This window comes from Cherax quadricarinatus, chromosome 77 (genome assembly GCF_038502225.1).
Source record: "Cherax quadricarinatus isolate ZL_2023a chromosome 77, ASM3850222v1, whole genome shotgun sequence".
Taxonomy (NCBI): domain Eukaryota; kingdom Metazoa; phylum Arthropoda; class Malacostraca; order Decapoda; family Parastacidae; genus Cherax; species Cherax quadricarinatus.
The window spans coordinates 6,864,949-6,887,771 of NC_091368.1; the positions used below are offsets into that span (position 1 = coordinate 6,864,949).

General features: G+C 42.6%; 1 protein-coding gene across 3 annotated transcripts in view; it reads left to right on the forward strand.

Moving 5' to 3' along the window:
- LOC128702033 (uncharacterized) overlaps positions 1-22,823 on the forward strand; it is a 663,411-nt gene that overhangs the window by 386,920 nt on the left and 253,668 nt on the right. For all 3 annotated transcript variants that reach the window (XM_070101460.1, XM_070101461.1, XM_070101462.1), the window contains exon 3: positions 18,462-18,614. In XM_070101460.1, the coding sequence (XP_069957561.1) occupies positions 18,462-18,614 (153 nt within the window). The remainder of the gene's footprint in view (positions 1-18,461; positions 18,615-22,823) is intronic.

The following is a 22,823-nucleotide window of genomic DNA, read 5'->3' on the forward strand; positions in this document are numbered from 1 at the left end:
GTGTATCCGAGTGTCCGAGGTCACTCAAAGCCAAGTGGATCAGGAAGCCACATGTGGATCTACAAGCCACGTGGAGCAAGCCACGTGAGTTACTAAAGCCACATACTGTCGTCTGCTGCCTGGCATCACCCATGACCTCACCATGCTGCCTGCATCACTCCCATGACGTCCCCTGACGTCACTCCTCATGACATCACCCAGGACATCTGCCCAAAGTCACCTAGCAACATCACCCAAGACGTCTGCCCAACATCATCTGCCTGACGTCACATTGCAATGTCACCCCACGACATCCCTCATGACGTCACGCCTGACATCACTACATGATGTCACAATGACAGTGTTGTAGTTTCACAGTGAGCAATTTGTTTCAGTATTGTTGAGAAGATTGAGAGAAAATATATATCATGTGTTAATTCCTCAGTGTTCCCACATGTTTGTGTAGGGCTTAGTGTCGATATATGCACAGAAAAATGTCATTTGCTAGTGCAAGCCATGTTGTAACCACATGTGCAGTGCGGGTGTGTGCAGTTTTCTATGTCTGTGGTCTGAGCCCAGACCACTGGTAGCACCCTCATGTTACATGTCATCTGTTGTGAAGACTGCGGCCGCAGCCGCAGCAAGCAGCAACAAGGCTGCTCCTATATCTTGCCGTCCCCTGGGCCTATCCGAACTCCAGTGATGGCCAAATTGGCAAGTACTGCTGCAACAACATGCAAGGAACCTATAGTGACATAAAAACTGATGGTGACGACAATGAAATGGACTAAATATGACAAAAGAGGGACCGGCATTCAAGTACTACCAGACCTGCTGCCAGACGTGAACCAGACATGAGACGTTTTCCACTACAATGAAATAACTGACCTCCATATCAACTGTACCAGTGTTTAACGGGAAGACAACATGGCAGAAAACCTGATCAACTAAATCTCCAAGGAAATGACAGGTCTGTAGGACTTTTTTCTTCAGTGCCAAACGAGGGAAAGAATTGAGCATTTAAACATGGCTGACCGGCATCCAAACAGCCGCTACTGCCAGACGTACAACTAGCGAAGTGAAATTCTCATCTTTACTGACGTTCATCTGTTGACAGTAGCATCATATCTGTACCACCATCGTATCACCTGTACCAGTGCTAACGAGAGGGAAACACAGGAGACATCGTCAAATCAACAGTACAAAACTCGAAGGTTATAGGTCGGTTATCCCTCAGTGCCAGTCGTGGGAAAGAAGTGAATAGTTAAATAGTCAACGTTAATGTTTTAGTAGCTGACCTATATTCAGCTGACTAGTGTACAGTGAGAGAATCATAGCAGAAAACGCCAAATATATCTATAAGCTCAAGGAAAGTCAGGTTGTAGGTGGCGTTACTCCCCTCAGTGTTTTAAAAATGGCTGAGTCAGCAGAACAGGTCAGGAGACAACAACACCACACAACCCCCGATAAATGGAATTGAGGGGGATTTGGAAGGATAAAACCATGGATTAAACCTTTCTGGTCTACCAGAATGGAAAGGCATTGGAAGTTAATTGGTGAAGCCAGACTGTGAAGTGAGGTGGGAAGGGGAGTGTGTAATAAGGGGTTAACTGTAAGGGTTTTGTGAAGTTAAGGGAAAAGTGAGCAGTGAAGAGGGTTTTGAAGAGGAAATTTTTCTAGTAATTCAATGGTGATTGCTAAAGCAGATACTAAGTGTACTAGGGACTGGAAAAGAGAAATAAATATTATTGTATATGAGTAAAAGAGCGAAGAGTGAAAATGGCAGGCATTAGGGGGGTACAGGCTGCCATAATTATATTTATATTTCTTCTTCAACTCCATGAAGAAAGAAATCAGTCATGGGGGCTGGAAAAGGTGAATGGAGTAACAGTGCCCTGGACAGTAAAAGCCCAACAGTTGCCATCCTACCAGAAAAGTAAATGTCACTATCGCCGCAAGGAATGGCAACACCGCATACCCAAACAAAAACAGTGGCACACAGCTCTTGTTGTAGCGCTCTTAAGTGGTGATATCCAAATTAATCCAGGACCTCAAACTATTGTGCAGAGGCAAAACAGACAGATAAATGACGGCGATAATGACGGTCTAGTAGCTAGGAATGATAACCTTAACTCCATATGTAATGCATACATAGGTCAATGTGAGACAATACAGCCATTATTATCTCAAACACTACCAAACAGGTGCATACACTGTACTAAAGTACGCATGAAAAACAGAAAAGGCACCTTATGTAAAATGTGTAAGGGGTGGGTGCATGATGGATGTATGTACAATTATAGCAACAGTGCCAGAATTCATTTTGTGTGTAACAAATGCACTTTGGCACAGTTACCCTTTAGCAGTGATGACATTGATTTACCTAAATTTAATACAAATGACCCATTGCCATATATTGATGATTATGATTGTTTTATGAAAACAGGCCTTCACTTTATTCATGTCAATGCAAGATCACTTCTTCCTAAATTGGCAGAGATTAGGATTCTAGCTAACAAAATTAGGGCGGCAGTTATAACCATCTCTGAATCTTGGTTGGATGATACGGTGACTGACGACGAGGTCAAAATAGATGGTTACAATATAAAACGCTTAGATAGGAACAGAAAGGGTGGTGGAGTATGTGCCTACATTAGAAATGACTTAGCTTACAACCCAAGACCTGATTTAAATAACAATAAACTGGAGATTCTATGGTTTGAAGTGCTGCTTCCTAAGACCAAACCCATCTTAGTAGGAACTAGTTACCGCCCTCCTACCCAGGACCAGTTCTTAGAAGACTTTTCCAGAGTCTTGTCCGGAGTTGAAAACAATTGCGAGACAATAATACTGGGCGACTTCAATATCTGTTTTCAGCAGCAAAATAACGGGCTATGCAAAAGGTATAAGCAAATTCTAGGATTAAATAGTTACACTCAACTAATTAATACTCCAACCCGAATCACACAGTTCTCAGCCACCCTAATTGACCACATACTTTGTAACCGCTCTGAGAACATTAGTCAGTCAGGCGTCATTACCACAGGTCTTAGTGATCATTTCATCATTTACTGCACCAGGAAAATCACTAGGGATAGGATAGGCCTACACAGGACAATAAAAATGAGGTCAACTAGAAACTACAGTAAAGAAACACTGGTAAATAGGCTACACAATTGTGACTGGACAGAGATAACAAGTTGCACTGACGTAAACGATGCCTGGGAAAAATTCAAAACAATGTTCACTACCATCCTTGATAATATTGCACCAGTTAAAGAGGTTAGGATTAAACGAAGAACTGAACCCTGGATGAATAGTGAGATATTAGATAATATGAAATTCAGAGACCAGCTGCTAAAAAGATTTAAAGCAAACAGACAGGATATTGCAGCACTAAATGAATTCCAAAGTCCGAGGCAGCTATGGTGAAAAGCTCTGTTCCACAAGGCACAGTACTCGCTCCCATCTTGTTCCTCATCCTCATATCCGACATAGACAAGGATGTCAGCCACAGCACCGTGTCTTCCTTTGCAGATGACACCCGAATCTGCATGACAGTGTCTTCCATTGCAGACACTGCAAGGCTCCAGGCGGACATCAACCAAATCTTTCAGTGGGCTGCAGAAAACAATATGAAGTTCAACGATGAGAAATTTCAATTACTCAGATATGGTAAACATGAGGAAATTAAATCTTCATCAGAGTACAAAACAAATTCTGGCCACAAAATAGAGCGAAACACCAACGTCAAAGACCTGGGAGTGATTATGTCGGAGGATCTCACCTTCAAGGACCATAACATTGTATCAACCGCATCTGCTAGAAAAATGACAGGATGGATAATGAGAACCTTCAAAACTAGGGAGGCCAAGCCCATGATGACACTCTTCAGGTCACTTGTTCTATCTAGGCTGGAATATTGCTGCACACTAACAGCACCTTTCAAGGCAGGTGAAATTGCCGACCTAGAAAATGTACAGAGAACTTTCACGGCGCGCATAACGGAGATAAAACACCTCAATTACTGGGAGCGCTTGAGGTTCCTAAACCTGTATTCCCTGGAATGCAGGAGGGAGAGATACATGATTATATACACCTGGAAAATCCTAGAGGGACTAGTACCGAACTTGCACACGAAAATCACTCACTACGAAAGCAAAAGACTTGGCAGACGATGCACCATCCCCCCAATGAAAAGCAGGGGTGTCACTTGCACGTTAAGAGACCATACAATAAGTGTCAGGGGCCCGAGACTGTTCAACTGCCTCCCAGCACACATAAGGGGGATTACCAACAGACCCCTGGCAGTCTTCAAGCTGGCACTGGACAAGCACCTAAAGTCAGTTCCTGATCAGCCGGGCTGTGGCTCGTACGTTGGTTTGCGTGCAGCCAGCAGCAACAGCCTGGTTGATCAGGCTCTGATCCACCAGGAGGCCTGGTCACAGACCGGGCCGCGGGGGCGTTGACCCCCGGAACTCTCTCCAGGTAATCCTCCAGGTGAGGAACAGAGTACAGAGACTTATAAAAGGAGCAAAGGCAAAGCACTACTGCTCAAAAATTGAAGAGTATAAGCATAACCCCAGAAAGCTCTGGCAACAACTAAAACAGTTGGGGTATAGCCATAAGCCAGTAGATAGGTCTAACATAGTACTCACTATCGATAATGAGGTATGCCACGAAACATCTAAGGTGGCAAATTGCTTTAATTCCTACTACACATCTGTTGCATCAACACTAGTAAGTAAACTACCAGCTGCATCAAATACCTTTAACACAGACTCTGATAAGTTTCAAACATACTATACCAATAAAAGGGTAACCCCAAACAGTTGTCAACTAGTAAGTGTATCTCATGACTTTATTCAAAAAGAACTAAGCAGGTTAAACCCAACTAAGAGCACAGGCCCTGATAACATCCCGTCTAAGTTCCTAAAAGATGGTGCTTCTGAACTGTCAATCCCTATTGCTCACATAATAAATCTATCAATCACCACTAATACCGTACCAGAGGGGTTCAAGGAGGCCAGAGTTACTCCTATCTTCAAGAAAAATAGTAGGTCTGATGTAAGCAACTATTGGCCTGTTAGTATACTCAGTGTAATATCTAAAATTCTAGAGAGGGCGGTGTATTCTCAAGTAGTTAAGTACCTTAATGACAACAACATTCTCCATAGCTATCAATCGGGCTTTAGAAGATCCTACTCAACCGACACCTCCCTTATTAATCTGATGGATTACCTGAGAACTGAAATGTCAAAGGGGAACCTCATAGGTATGGTAACCTTAGACCTGCAAAAGGCCTTCGATACTGTCAACCACAATATATTATGTAATAAACTTCAAGCTATCGGTATAGGCTCTGTAGACTGGTTTAAGTCCTACCTTAGCAACAGGAGACAAATAGTCAAAATTAACAAAACAGAATCAGAACCCCTTCCGATAACATGTGGAGTTCCCCAAGGTAGTATTCTGGGTCCCTTATTATTCTTATGTTATGTCAATGATATGCCTATCAGTGTCAAGTGCAAACTCCTACTGTATGCAGATGACAGTGCTCTGTTAGTGTCAGGTAAAGACCCACAAGATATTGCTAATGTTTTAACACTGGAACTGGAGTCCTGCAGCAAATGGTTAGTAGACAACAAACTATCATTACACCTAGGGAAAACTGAAGCCATTCTCTTTGGCACGAAACATAAACTGAGAAGGGTAAATAATTTTAATGTTCAATGTAATGGGGAGCCCATCACTTTGGTTTCATCAGTAAAATATTTGGGAATCCCATTTGACCCATGCATGTCAGGAGAATTGATAGGGAACAGTGTAGTAAAGAAAGCGAATGCCAGACTGAAGTTCCTGTATAGACAAGCACAGTGTCTACCTACTGAGGCTCGCAGGACCCTATGTCTAGCCCTTATACAATGCCATATGGATTACGCTTGCTCTTCTTGGTACTCTGCCTTGACAAAAAAACTGAAAGATAGACTGGAAATCACCCAGAACAAAATCGTAAGATTCATCCTGGGGCTGGGACCAAGAGAACATGTAGGCCAGGATGAATTACAGCAGTTGGATATGCTGAATGTTGAAGACAGAGTAAAACAACTGAAGCTAAATCATGTTTATAAAATTGCTCACAAACAGTGTCCAGAATATCTTGCTGTCAATTTTGTCAAGGTTGGGAACCAAAGCAATCATAGTACTAGGGGGAGAGAGCACAACTTTGTAGTAGCCACAGTCAGTGGCCAGGCTTCAAACACCTTTTATTGTACAGCAATAAAGGAATGGAACAGACTGCCCGCACATGTCAAAGCCAGTCATAGCATGAACCAGTTCAAGAAGAGTGCCAAAAGGTGTCTGATGAATGTAGCTACAGAAAGGGAGGGGAATGATTTTCTATTTTTTAGCTAACATACGTGTAAATTTTACCTTATTCCTAGTAATGACCCTCGTATTGTAGATAGTCTTAATGACCTTGGTGTAGTAGATAGTCTTTTTAGTTGATAATAAGATGTTATCTTCATTGTAGAATAATAAGAAAATTTTATAACTTTATATTATAATAATAAGGTAAAAGGACCCCAATGGAAATAAGTCACTCTGTCTGACTTTTTTGGGTTATCCCAGGTTCTCTACACATATGCTGCTATGTATGATAATTCTATGTAACTGTATTTGTGTATACCTGAATAAACTTACTTACTTACTTATTTACTTACTTATTTACTTACCGTTGACAGCTGACATTAGTCAGTCCGGGCATCAGTTTACGAGCATCTGAGCCCCCCATGTACAGAAAGCTCTTTGCTCACCATTCATATAGACATGTGAGTCATACCTGCTATGACTCCCCATTGAGACTTTTCACTCCACCTCCTGACCGCCAGAGTGCAGTTATACGTAGAAAACCAGTCTGAGGATGCTTAGACTAACCTCTGCTGTGACTCCAACTGCCGAGAGGATGACATCTTGAGGCTGCAGTAGCCCTGTCGGCAGGCAGCTGTCTGACTCCTGCCACAGCTTCAGTGAGCAGCCTGCACAAAGATAATGCCACTTTGACTGCTAGTCTGCTCACTCCAGTTATGGTGTATGCTGCTACGACTCCCAGATTGCCTGAGTCGTCTCTGCTACGACTCACTTCACTCGCCGGCAGTGACAGCCCCAGCGACAGTACCAGTCGAGAAATGTCCTACTGAGTCGCTTGCCAGAAGTCCTGCCCAGTTGCCAAGTACTGACGATGCCTCACTCAAGGGTACCAGCAGCTTGTGCCCCAGGTTGAGTGAACCTTGCAGCGACTACTCCACGATGACTGCTTCACCGTTCCAGAGACCGTACCCAGTTACGTTACAGTTCAGCCGCAGTGATGTCTCCTGTGTTGCAGTATCTGTCCAGATGCAGGAAGGCGAGCAGTAACGCCCGCCGAGGCTCACTGCCCTGGACCACGATATTTAGCACACCCTTTTTTTTTCTTTCTTTTCTCCCTGTAGGAAGTTGTTGTTGTACATGTCCACATGTATATATATGTTTTATTTTTTGTTCTGTGCCCTGTTCCTGCGAGAGAGACACCGAGTTTTTTTTTCAGTCAAACATGGTTGAAGACGACCATTGGCAGGTAGCCAACAAAATATAAACAGTAGACCTACATAGCTAGTTTCCATAGTTTCCAGTAGAGGGCAGGTCCCTGGGGAGGCATGCCCAGGCCTGCCTCGCTCTTACTTGCCACCAACTCAACCTAGAGTCAACAACACTCCACTCTCCTCTCTCCCTCACGGGTCCCAGGGCACTTAAACACACTGCCTGTATACCACGAACCCAAATAAAATAACATAACCTCCGAGAAGCCTTATCCTTCATTCCCGTTACCAGATCAACAGCAAAAGACAGGTAAAACACCACCGCTACCCCAACCAACCCTCATTACCCAACAAACACCATCACTGCCCCAACCAACCCTCATTACGCAACAAACACCATCACTGCCCCAACCAACCCTCATTACCCAACAAACACCATCACTGCCCCAACCAACCCTCATTACCCAACAAACACCATCACTACCCCAACCAACCCTCATTACGCAACAAACACCATCACTGCCCCAACCAACCCTCATTACCCAACAAACACCATCACTGCCCCAACCAACCCTCATTACGCAACAAACACCATCACTGCCCCAACCAACCCTCATTACGCAACAAACACCATCACTGCCCCAACCAACCCTCATTACGCAACAAACACCATCACTGCCCCAACCAACCCTCATTACCCAACAAACACCATCACTGCCCCAACCAACCCTCATTACGCAACAAACACCATCACTGCCCCAACCAACCCTCATTACCCAACAAACACCATCACTGCCCCAACCAACCCTCATTACCCAACAAACACCATCACTACCCCAACCAACCCTCATTACCCAACAAACACCATCACTGCCCCAACCAACCCTCATTACGCAACAAACACCATCACTGCCCCAACCAACCCTCATTACCCAACAAACACCATCACTGCCCCAACCAACCCTCATTACCCAACAAACACCATCACTGCCCCAACCAACCCTCATTACCCAACAAACACCATCACTGCCCCAACCAACCCTCATTACGCAACAAACACCATCACTGCCCCAACCAACCCTCATTACGCAACAAACACCATCACTGCCCCAACCAACCCTCATTACCCAACAAACGCCATCACTGCCCCAACCAACTCTCATTACCCAACAAACACCATCACTGCCCCAACCAACCCTCATTACCCAACAAACACCATCACTGCCCCAACCAACCCTCATTACCCAACAAACGCCATCACTGCCCCAACCAACCCTCATTACCCAACAAACACCATCACTGCCCCAACCAACCCTCATTACCCAACAAACACCATCACTGCCCCAACCAACCCTCATTACCCAACAAACACCATCACTGCCCCAACCAACCCTCCACTACCCAACAACAACCACCACCACTACCCCACCCCACTCCCCACTACCCAATAATCACCACCACTACCACCACCACCATCACCACCATCACCACCAATACCACCATCACCACCACCATCACTGCCACCATCACCACCATCACAACCACTACCACCACCACCACCACCATCAATACCTCCATCACCACTACCACAACCACCACAACCACCACCACCACCACCACCACCACCACCATCATCACCACTACAATCACTACCACCATCACCACCACCACCATCACCACCACCATCACTGCCGCCATCACCACCACCATCACCACCACAACCACCACTACCTCACCAATACCACCATCACCACTACCACTACCACTACCACCACAACCACCATCACCACCACCATCACCACTACAACCACTACCACCATCACCACCACTACCACCATCACCACCACTACCACCATCACCACCACCACTACCACCACCATCACTACCATCACCACCACTACCATCACCACCACTACCACTACCACCACAACCACCATCACCACCACCATCACCACTACAACCACTACCACCATCACCACCACTACCACCACCACCACTACCACCACCATCACTACCACCACCACCACTACCATCACCACCACTACCACCATCACCACCACCACTACCACCACCATCACTACCACCACCACCACCACTACCATCACCACCACTACCACCATCACCACCACCACTACCACCACCATCACTACCATCACCACCACTACCATCACCACCACTACCACTACCACCACAACCACCATCACCACCACCATCACCACTACAACCACTACCACCATCACCACCACTACCACCACCACCACTACCACCACCATCACTACCACCACCACCACTACCATCACCACCACTACCACCATCACCACCACCACTACCACCATCACCACCACCACTACCACCACCACCACCACTACCACCACCATCACTACCACCATCACCACCACTACCACCATCACCACCACTACCACCATCACCACCACCACTACCACCATCACCACCACCACTACCACCACCACCACCACTACCACCACCATCACCACCATCATCTCTAATAAAGGCAATGTTCAGCCATTTAATAATTCAATAAAATAACAACAGCAAAAAGTACGTGGACATGACCCAGCTTTTTTCCGGCTGTTGTTGAGCCGTCATCAGATACTGAAATGCTTTGATGCGGCGCCGCTATTGAAAACTATTAATAATAAAAAAGTATATGTTAATTGAAATCTGCCTTTCATTGGTTGCTCTAAAATTGACAGACTTTTTTTATCTTTATTTTTCAATTACCATGATGGGAATGATGTGAACAGTGATGATAAATAACAGATTTTACTTTCGTCTCTCCCTTTTGTTTTTGTCTCTCCCTATTGTTTTAGTCTCCCCCATTTTGTGTTTGTCTCCCGTTTTGTTTTAGTCTCCCTATTTTGTTTTGGTGATACTCTTTTGTTTTAGTCTCCCTTTTGTTTTAGCGTCCCCTTTTGTTTCAGTCTCCTCTTTTGTTTAGCGTCCCCTTTTGTTTAGCATCCCCTTTTGTTTAGTGTCCCTTTTGTTTAACGTTCTCTTTTGTTCCAGTCTCCTCTTTTGTTGAGCGTCCTCTTTTGTTTAGCGTCCCCTTTTGTTTACCGTCCCCTTTTGTTTAGCGTCCCTTTTTATTTAGCGTCCCCTTTTGTTTAGCGTCCTTTTTGTTTAACGTTCCCTTTTGTTTAGCGTCCCCTTTTGTTTTAGTCTTCCCTTTTGTTTAGCATCCCCTTTTGCTTAGGGCCCTCTTTTGTTTAGCATCGCCTTTTGTTTAGCATCGCCTTTTGTTTAGCATCGCCTTTTGTTTAGCATCGCCTTTTGTTTAGCATCGCCTTTTGTTTAGCTTCCCCATTTGTTTTAGTCTCCCCGTTTTGTTTTCCTCATTTTGTTTTAGTCTCCCATTTTCTTTAAATGTCTACATTTGGTTTAAGTCTCCCCTTTTGTTTTTATGTCTCAGTTTCTTTTAGTATTTCATTTTCTTTAGTTTTGACTCCTGTTTTCTTTATTGTTTACTTTTCTTAAATGTCCCATTTTCTTTTTACATTTCCTTTACTTTAGTTTTCATTCAGCTTAATGTCGTTTTTTTAGTACAAAATCAAAGGCGGGTCAGTTGCTGTTGTTCATTTGTTTTATGTTTATTTATTTCTTGTTTCAACGTAGTTTTTCTTTAATTTTTTTTCTTGTTTCAAAGTCGTTTTCTTTGTTTCAAAGTCGTTTTTCATTGTTTCAAAGTCGTTTTTCTTTGACATAGTCTTTGTTTCAACTTCGTTTTCTTTGTTTCATCGTCGTATATTGTCTTTCGCAGTTCACCTCAGATAGGCTTTCATGTTCTTGTAGTTTTCCTTCTGTGGTCTTGTTTCACCCTCTTTCTCATTTCATTCTCTGTTCTTGTTTCTAGTGAGCGCTCAGCTGTTAGTGCTGAGTAATTTATACCGTATCATCTGCAAACAGGGACACTTCTGAGTCTATTCCTTCCGTCATGTCATTCACATATACCATAAACATCACAGGTCCTAGGACTGACCCCTGTGGGACCCCACTGTCACAGGCACCCACTCTGACACCTCGTCACATACCGTTATTCGTTGTTGCCTCCCTGTCAGGTATTCTTTGATCCTTTGCAGTGCCTTTCCTGTTATGTGTGCCTGATCCTCTAGCTTTTCTACCAGTCTCTTGTGTGGTACTGTGTCAAAGGCCTTCTTACATTCTAAGAAGATGCAATCTACCCACCCTTCTCTCTCTCTCTTTCTCACTTGTCTTACTACTGTCACCTTGTCAAAGAACTCCCTTAGGTTTGTGACACAGGATTTCCCTTCCCTGAAACCGTGCTGGTTGTCGTTTATAAGTTCATTCCTCTCTAGGTGATCCACCACTCTTCTCCTGATAATCTTCTCCATGACTGCAAACTGTACCAGTCAGTGACACTGGTCTGCAAATTAATGCTGTCTGTCTCCTTTCTTAAAAACAGGGACTACATGTGCCATCTTCCACACCTCAGGTAGTCTCTTTATTTCGATAAATGTGTTGAAGATTGTTGTTATTGACACACACAGCATCTCTGCTCCCTCTCTCAGGACCCAAAGAGAGATGTTGTCCGGCCCCATCGCCATTGAGGTATCTAGTTCGCTTGGCAGCCTCTTCACCTCCTCCTCAGTTAAATGTATTGTATCCAGCACTCATTGGTATACTCTACTGATTTGCTTTTCTAGAATCCTTCCTGTCTCCTCCAAGAAGACCTTCATGAATTTCATGCTGAGCTCTTCACAGACTTCCTGGTGACCCTTGTGAGCTCTCCTTCTTTCTTCACGAGACTGATTACCTAGTCTATGACCGTTGTTTTCCTCCTTATGTGGCTATACAACAACTCTGGGTCAGATTTGGGTTTCACTGCTATGATATTCTCAAATTGATCAAGATTCTATTTTTATCATGTGTACTCATTTCTCACTCAGTAACATTCTTACATGTATCATTCAACATAACATGTATCACCCAACATAACATGTATCACCCAACATAACATGTATCACACAACATAACATGTATCACACAACATAACAACATGTATTGCACAACATAGCAACATGTATCACACAACATAACAACATGTATCACCCAACATAACATGTATCACCCAACATAACATGTATCACCCAACATAACATGTATCACCCAACATAACATGTATCACCCAACATAACATGTATCACCCAACATAACATGTATCACACAACATAACAACATGTATCACACAACATAACATGTATCACACAACATAACAACATGTATCACACAACATAACATGTATCACACAACATAACAACATGTATCACACAACATAACATGTATCACACAACATAACAACATGTATCACACAACATAACATGTATCACACAACATAACAACATGTATCACACAACATAACATGTATCACACAACATAACAACATGTATCACACAACATAACATGTATCACACAACATAACAACATGTATCACACAGCATAACATGTATCACACAACATAACAACATGTATCACACAACATAACATGTATCACACAACATAACAACATGTATCACACAACATAACATGTATCACACAACATAACAACATGTATCACACAACATAACATGTATCACACAACATAACAACATGTATCACACAACATAACATGTATCACACAACATAACAACATGTATCACACAACATAACATGTATCACACAACATAACAACATGTATCACACAACAGAACAACATGTATCACACAACATAACATGTATCACACAACATAACATGTATCACATAACATAACAACATGTATCACACATGTTTAATTGTTTGTTTGGTAGGCTGAAAGCGGGTAGTTGAATGATATATCTCTTAGGAGGCTTCTTACTTTATTGTTAAGTCGTGGTGGGTACACAGGCTTGTGTGTTGTGCCCATGGCCCAGGCAGGGCCATCCCACGAGAGGGAGCTAGGAGTAGGCCTTGTGTCTTCCTGCTAGGCCGCTGTGTGAGTGAGAGCGAGGCAAGGGCAGGCAGGCTGAAGTGGCTACACCTATAGGTGGCAGCACCAGCATGGCGCGAAATATGAACTAAGCTGGCAGACAGCATGGGCTGTCTGTGCAGACAGTACAGGCTGTCTACATTCGCTCGGCCACCTACCGAGCGTCGTCCCGACGCGACAATACTGGTGGTAAAAGGAACTCGGTCTCTCGTAGGCACAGGGCACCGAACACAAAATAAAAACATATATATACATATGGACATGGAAAAAAAAACTTCCTACAGGGAGGGAAGAAAAAAAACATGTGGGGTGGGCTAAACATTGTGGTCAAAGGCAGTGAGCGTCGATGGGCATCACTGCACGCCTTCCTGCGTCTGGACAGATACTGCAACACAGGAGACATCGGTGCGGCTGAGCTGTGACGTAACAGGGTACGGTCTCCTCTGGAACGGTGAAGCAGTCATCGTAGGAGTCGCTGCAGGTTTTCACTCAACCTGGGGCACGACATGCTGGTGCCCTCGAGTGAGGCGTCGATAAAACTCGGCAACTGGGCAGGACGTCTGGCAAGCGACTCAGGAGGACACTTCTCGACTGGTACTGTCGCTGGGCTGTCACTGCCGGCGAGCATGGAGCGAGTTGTGGAGAGTCGTGGCAGAGGCGACTGGGCGAAACATCAGGGAGTCGTAACATCATACACCAGACTGCTAGCAGTCAAAGTGACATCTTCTTTGTGCAGGCTGCTCATTGAAGCTTGTGACACGAGGCTGACACAGCGCCTGCCGACAGTGTCTAACTGCGGCTTGGCGAGTGTCATTCGGCAGTTGGAGTTATAGCAGAGGTTAGTCTAAGCGTCCCCAGACTTGTTTCTCTACATATAACTGCATTCTGAAGGTCTGGAGGTGAAGTGAAACAAATCTCGATGGGAATCGTTGCAGGTACGATTCTGCAGAACATCACGAGCGACGAGCATAAAAGCTTTCTGTACAAGAGGGCTCGGTCACTTGGGGCTGTCTTGACATCAGCTGTCATACGCACTGGTCACATCGGGTGACTTAGCACAGTGGTGCTACTCAGGTCTGGCTCAGACCTCACTGGACACATGGAAACTTTAAACACACCCGCAGTACATGCAGTAAAACATGGCTTAAACTAGCAAATGATGCTTTTCTGTGCATAAAACTGACACTAAGACATATACTAAAATGTGAGAACACTGAGAGGAATTAATTAACACACAACATATATCTTCTCTCAATCTTCTCGACAATACTGAAATAATTACTAGAAGCACTCGATGTGACATCATGTGATGTCAGGCATGATGTTGCAAGGTGACGTCAGCATCACTGTGACATCAGCAGACATCTCGAGGTGATGTCAGGCAGACATCGTGACGTCATGAAGTCGGGGAGCATCATCGGTGACGTCAATGTGATGCGGGCAGCAGACCACAGCATGTGGCCTGGGACATCCGGTAACTCACGTGGCTGGTAGATCCACGTGACATCGCCCACACCCAATGTGGCATCGTGATCCACGTGGCGTTGTGATCTACGTGGCATGCTGATCCACGTAGCTTCGAGTGGCCTCGGGCCCTCGGATACACAGCACTGGCGGCGAATTCACATGAAAAACAGCAGAAAACACAGCAGAGGGAGTGAGCAGTGGTGAGTGTATGGTAGACAGGTGAGCGTGAGTAGGGCGAGCATGGGCAAGGTGAGGAATGGCCACTTCCTCTCCTCATTCCCCACCCACAAACACGTGGAGAATCTCACACTGGACGCAGAAATCACCATGAAACTCACCTCTGGCTTGCTGAAACAGCTGTGCTGAGCTGAACAGACACAGCAACATACAAGTGATGCTGAACACGTGACTTGAGAAACAGCGTGGGATGCTGTAGCGTGGGGTCACAATTCTCGAAGAAATTCGGCAAATTTCGGCTGGATCCTGCTTGTACCTGTGTCTGGATGCTGAAACGTGCAGACACGACATCAGGATAACTCGTTGAGAGACGGATGCTTCTTGTGTAGGGTGATGAAGTGAAGATGACTTCATACCTCTTCCTTCCTCTCTCCGGGCAAACAACTGCTGCGACCACCACTGCTACCAATGTTTAATGGGTTTGTTTGGTAGGGCTGAAAGCGGGTAGTTGAATGATATATCTCTTCGGAGGCTTCTTAGTTTATTGTTAAGTCGTGGTGGGTACACAAGCTTGTGTGTTGTGCCCATGGCCCGGGCAGGGCCATCCCACGAGAGGGAGCTAGGAGTAGGCCTTGTGTCTTCCTGCTAGGCCGCTGTGTGAGTGAGAGCGAGGCAAGGGCAGGCAGGCTGAAGTGGCAACGCCTATAGGTGGCAGCACCAGCATGGCACGAAATATGAACTAAGCTGGCAGACAGCATGGGCTGTCTGTGCAGACAGTACAGGCTGTCTTCACACAACATAACAACATGTATCAACCAAAATAACAACATGTATCACACAACATAACATGTATCACACAACATAACAACATGTATCACACAACATAACAACATGTATCAACCAACATAACAACATGTATCACACAACATAACATGTATCAACCAACATAACAACATGTATCACACAACATAACAACATGTATCAACCAACATAACAACATGTATCACATAACATAACATGTATCAACCAACATAACAACATGTATCATTCAGTAATATCCGCTACACGAAATATTCACTTTCAGAATTCACATTAAAAGTATAAATGTGGCTCCAACATGATGACACATGACACATATTGTGTTTTATGAGAGGAATAATGCAAATTTTATTCTTATTATTAATATTAAAATTATTATTATTATTATTATTATTATTATTATTATTAACTGTTATTATTATTATTATTATTATTATTATTATTATTATTATTATTATTATTATTATTATTATTATTATTAATGTGACTTTTTGTTGTTCTTGCTGTTATCATTATTAATGTTATAATTAGTATTTAGTTTTATTTAACTATAATAATAATAATAATTATTATTATTATTATTCATGGGAAAGCGTTAAAGCAAATCAAATATAGCTTCGAGGAGAGGGAGGGCAGCTCCATTTTCTTGGATCAAGAGCTCTTTTACCATCACCAACTACCAGAATATCTCGCGGGTTTATTCCTGTTTCAAACATGTTAAAAAATACCGAAAAAAACACCACATAGGGAATAAATTCAGCCAGAAAAACACCCTAGGAGGACTGTTTATTTTTATCGAATAAACGTGGATTGGGCGGTGATTGGTCGAGAGTTGTGGTGTCGTCGGCCAATCACAGCTCATGGTGAAATGTTAATGAATCTCTGGGTGGTGACTGGTCTATAGATATCGTGTCGTGGGCCAATCACAGCTCAGGGTGATATATTAATGAATCCGGGTGATGACTGGTCGAGAGATGTGGTGTCGTGAGCCAGTCACAGCTCAGGGTGAACTGTAAACAATCCCTTTACAATGACTGGTCGAGAAATGTGTCGTGAGCCAGTCACATCACAGAATGAGCTGTAAACAATCCCTTGGCAGTGATTGGTCGAGAAATGTCGTGTTGTGAGCCAATCACAGCAGAGAGTTTGTTCTTAATGTTAGTGACGATACAACAGTACCGTTACAATGGTAATACAAGCTGTAACCGGACTCTGAGTGCTGTTGTTGTGGCTAATAACAGTAAAGAGATTAACAATATTATCAACAAATATTTGCTGTTGTTATGGTGGCCATGTTGGTAATTACTGACGTAATTAACATTACCAGCCTCTGCTGCCTTCACCTTTCACCTCTGTATAGTCCTTGTGGCTTAGCGCTTCTTTTTTTGATTATAATAATAATAATAATAATCACCTCTCACCCAGGTTAATAATAATAATAATAATAATAATAATAATAATAATAATAATAATAATAATAATGATAATAACAACAACAACAACAAAACCAACAATAACATCAACAAAACAAACAATAACAACAACAACACTTGTCAGAGACTTGGAAGTTTACTGAAGACAGTACAGTCTCTCTCTCTCTCTCTCTCTCTCTCTCTCTCTCTCTCTCTCTCTCTCTCTCTCGTTCCTGTCAATCATTCAACATTCAAGACATTTTTCCAGGTTCAACTTGCCTGTGTCAGTAAGGTCATTGCACTAACCTGAGATTTTTTCCCAAGCTTTCCAGCACTGGCCGTCAAGAGCTCTAATTTCCTGCCTCGCCTGGGCTTCAAACTTTCCAGCCAGCATTTATTTTTTTTGTTTTCAGATCGAACATCAAAGGTTTGTAGGAAGCCAGTCGAATAAACAGGCGTTAGTAGAGGTGGTGGTGGTTGAGAGACATAATCATGACGTACACAATACTCGGAGGTGTTATTAGAGGAGGAAGTGGTAGTGGGGAGACATGATCACTACGTACATGATACTCGATGGAGTTGGTAGAGATGTTTGTGCTCACTTGTTTGTAGTTGCTTAGGGTCGAGTATCAGCTCCTGGCAGCTACCTGACAGTGGCCAGGGTCACTCTTACTCTCGTGGGCACTTGCCGTACCTCTTCTCAAAGCTGTGTATGGTGTAAGCTTTCAGTTGTTCTTCATCCAGGTCATTCCACTTAATGATCATACTGTATGTGCATGACCTCATTCAAACATTGACACATACACGGGGCCAAGAGCCAGGACTCGACTCCCGCATGTGTAAAATCGGCGAGTACACAGAGAGGTGTATATCTCTCAGTGTATAATAATAATGAAAATAATGACAATAATAATAATAATAATAATGATAATAATAATAATAATGATAATAATAATAATAATAAATATTATTATTATTATTATTGTTGTTGTTGTTGTTATTTTTATCATTATTCTTATTCTAAACTTTCTTTTCTTTTCACTGTGCAGATAAGAGTGGAAGATGCCCCACCAGGGTACTAGAGGAGGCACTGTGCCCAGAGGACGTGAGGGATCAATGCCAGAGTGACCAGGATTGTGCTGGCACTGCCAAGTGCTGTTCCACAGGCTGTGCCAAAGTCTGCATCCGTTCAGTCAAGTCCAGTGAGTACACATGCCCAGTCTCTTCTGTTATTATGCCCTACTTTTATTATGCCCTACTTTTATTATGCCCTACTTTTATTATGCCCTACTTTTATTATGCCCTACTTTTATTATGCCCTACTTTTATTATGCCCTACTTTTATTATGCCCTACTTTTATTATGCCCTACTTTTATTATGCCATACTTTTATTATGCCCTACTTTTATTATGCCCTACTTTTATTATGCCCTACTTTTATTATGCCCTACTTTTATTATGCCCTACTTTTATTATGCCATACTTTTATTATGCCCTACTTTTATTATGCCATACTTTTATTATGCCATACTTTTATTATGCCCTACTTTTATTATGCCCTACTTTTATTATGCCCTACTTTTATTATGCCCTACTTTTATTATGCCATACTTTTATTATGCCCTACTTTTATTATGCCATACTTTTATTATGCCATACTTTTATTATGCCCTACTTTTATTATGCCCTACTTTTATTATGCCATACTTTTATTATGCCATACTTTTATTATGCCCTACTTTTATTATGCCATACTTTTATTATGCCATACTTTTATTATGCCATACTTTTATTATGCCATACTTTTTTATTTTATTACTGTCTCAAAATTTAAATTTTGATACAGTAAAGACACTTTTGATAAAAATAAATTAACCCAAAAATACTTACGGGTGTGTCTATAAGATTCCTTGTTATACACGTGATAAAGTTTATTACGGACAAACTGGTAAAAGTCTCGAACTAAGATTAAAACAACATAAATATAACATTAGAAGTTGACAAGATTCTAATGTTCTGTTTATTATGTGAGAGATTTTAACCATCTAATTTAATTTAAAAAAGCTGAGAAAGTTGTATGTAGTCCATGGTCGACAGGAATATAACAGAAATGTTTCATAAAAAAAAAATACTTTTGAAAATAATATAAATATTGCTTTTGGGTTATACAAACTGGATTCATTTATAATTAATAAAATTTAGGAAGAATTTAAGATACATTAGACAAGCTAAATTGTTGAGTATAATATAAGCTGTGTTTCAAGGCTCGCTGACTACCTACTTATATCATCATAGAAAGTCAGGTGTTGTGGGGTGGCACCGAGGTGTAGTCTCGTTTTTATATGCCTTCCTGTTAACCTTTGATTTTTATTGCTCCTTGATAATGTGAGAAGTCACGAAAACGCTTGAAATTCTACTGTTTTTTTTTTTCGCAGTGGTAATATGTGTGTCGTAAGAGGCGACTAAAATGCCGGGAGCAAGAGGCTAGTAACCCCTTCTCCTGTATACATTATTAAATCTAAGAAGAGAAACATTAGTTTTTCTATTTAGGTCACCCTGCCTCGGTGGAATATGTATATATATATATATATATATATATATATATATATATATATATATATATATATATATATATATATATATATATATATATATATATATATATATGTATATATATATATATATATATATATATATATATATATATATATATATATATATATATATATATATATATATATATATATATATATATATATATATATATATATATATATATATATATATATATATATATATATATATATATATATATATATATATATATATATATATATATATATATGTATGTATATATATATATATATATATATATATATATATATATATATATATATATATATATATATATATATATATATATATATATATATATATATAAGTGACCTATGCTATACGAAGCAGAATTTAGCTAAAAAAAATTAGGCTAGGTTAGGTTAGGTTAGGTTCTTAAGTTACGGTAGAAGAATGAAACGTGGAAATGTTTCGCCACATAGTGACTTCTTTAGTCCAATACAAAGAAGAATGGTGTAAGACGAAGCACAGTTTGAGGTAATCAGTCCCTCAGCAGAGTTTGAGGTAATCACTCCTTCAGCAGAGTCTGAGGTAATCAGTCCCTCAGCAGAGTTTAAGGTAATCAGTCCCTCAGCAGAGTTTAAGGTAATCACTCCTTCAGCAGAGTCTGAGGTAATCAGTCCTTCAGCAGAGTCTGAGGTAATCAGTCCTTCAGCAGAGTCTGAAGTAATCAGTCCTTCAGCAGAGTCTGAGGTAATCAGTCCTTCAGCAGAGTCTGAGGTAATCAGTCCCTTAGTCTGGTTGTGGTAAACAGCTCTTTAAGTAAGAGTAGAAGTGATGAAAGTGCTCTTAGACTCTTTAGTGGATTATTAGAGTTGAGAGCTCTTGGAACAGTCGTATTACTGTATTGTTAGAGCTAAGAGAGTTACCAGCTCTTGAAAGAATCGTATCATAGAGCTGTTAGAGTTAAGAGCTCTTGAAAGAGTCATTGGCTCACTGTCATCTCCCTGGCTCTCACCTCTGTGAGAATTTAGAGCCTTGTTAGCGAGAGAGAGAGAGAGAAAGAGAGAGAGAGAGAGAGAGAGAGAGAGAGAGAGAGAGCTTGTTGCACCCCGGTAATTGCCCTCATCCTAAGTTTGGATTATTGCCCCTGACTGCTGTATCTTGAGCAGCGATGATTGCCCAATTGTCCCTCTGAGAGCAGTGCTCTTAGCCTTGATGACTGTCCAACTTGAGATGACTTCAAGTCAGATAACTTAGGAGCAATGAGGAGCCTGGAGGAAATTGATCCAGCAGGTTGTTGGTGCTTGTAGTAACTACCCCAGCAGTTGGGGGCCGGGGGTCATTATAGCTTTAATTTCTCATTGCCCCTCTTCAGGAGGGGGGCGTCGAGCCCAAGGATCAGACTCCCTACCAGACGATTTTCGGAAGTCCGACTTAATTTTGACTCCTTACAAGATTGTGTGTGTGTGTGTGTGTGTGTGTGTGTGTGTACTCACCTAGTTGTACTCACCTAGTTGAGGTTGCGGGGGTCGAGTCCGAGCTCCTGGCCCCGCCTCTTCACTGATCGCTACTAGGTCACTCTCCCTGAGCCGTGAGCTTTATCATACCTCTGCTTAAAGCTATGTATGGATCCTGCCTCCACTACATCGCTTCCCAAACTATTCCACTTACTGACTACTCTGTGGCTGAAGAAATACTTCCTAACATCCCTGTGATTCATCTGTGTCTTCAGCTTCCAACTGTGTCCCCTTGTTACTGTGTCCAATCTCTGGAACATCCTGTCTTTGTCCACCTTGTCAATTCCTCTCAGTATTTTGTATGTCGTTATCATGTCCCCCCTATCTCTCCTGTCTTCCAGTGTCGTCAGGTTGATTTCCCTTAACCTCTCCTCGTAGGACATACCTCTTAGCTCTGGGACTAGTCTTGTTGCAAACCTTTGCACTTTCTCTAGTTTCTTCACGTGCTTGGCTAGTTGTGGGTTCCAAACTGGTGCCGCATACTCCAATATGGGCCTAACGTACACGGTGTACAGGGTCCTGAATGATTCCTTATTAAGATGTCGGAATGCTGTTCTGAGGTTTGCTAGGCGCCCATATGCTGCAGCAGTTATTTGGTTGATGTGCGCTTCAGGACATGTGCCTGGTGTTATACTCACCCCAAGATCTTTTTCCTTGAGTGAGGTTTGTAGTCTCTGGCCCCCTAGACTGTACTCCGTCTGCGGTCTTCTTTGCCCTTCCCCAATCTTCATGACTTTGCACTTGGTGGGATTGAACTCCAGGAACCAATTGCTGGACCAGGTCTGCAGCCTGTCCAGATCCCTTTGTAGTTCTGCCTGGTCTTCGATCGAGTGAATTCTTCTCATCAACTTCACGTCATCTGCAAACAGGGACACCTCAGAGTCTATTCCTTCCGTCATGTCGTTCACAAATACCAGAAACAGCACTGGTCCTAGGACTGACCCCTGCGGGACCCCGCTGGTCACAGGTGCCCACTCTAACACCTCGCCACGTACCATGACTCGCTGCTGTCTTCCTGACAAGTATTCCCTGATCCATTATAGTGCCTTCCCTGTTATCCCTGCTTGGTCCTCCAGTTTTTGCACCAATCTCTTGTGTGTATGTGTGTGTGTGTGTGTGTGTGTGTGTGTGTGTGTGTGTGTGTGTGTGTACTCACCTATTTGTACTCACCTATTTGTGGTTGCAGGGGTCGAGTCCTAGCTCCTGGCCCCGCCTCTTCACCGGTTGCTACTAGACCCTCTCTCTCCCCGCTCCATGAGCTTTATCAAACCTCGTCTTAAAACTGTGTATGGTTCCTGCCTCCACTACGTCATTTTC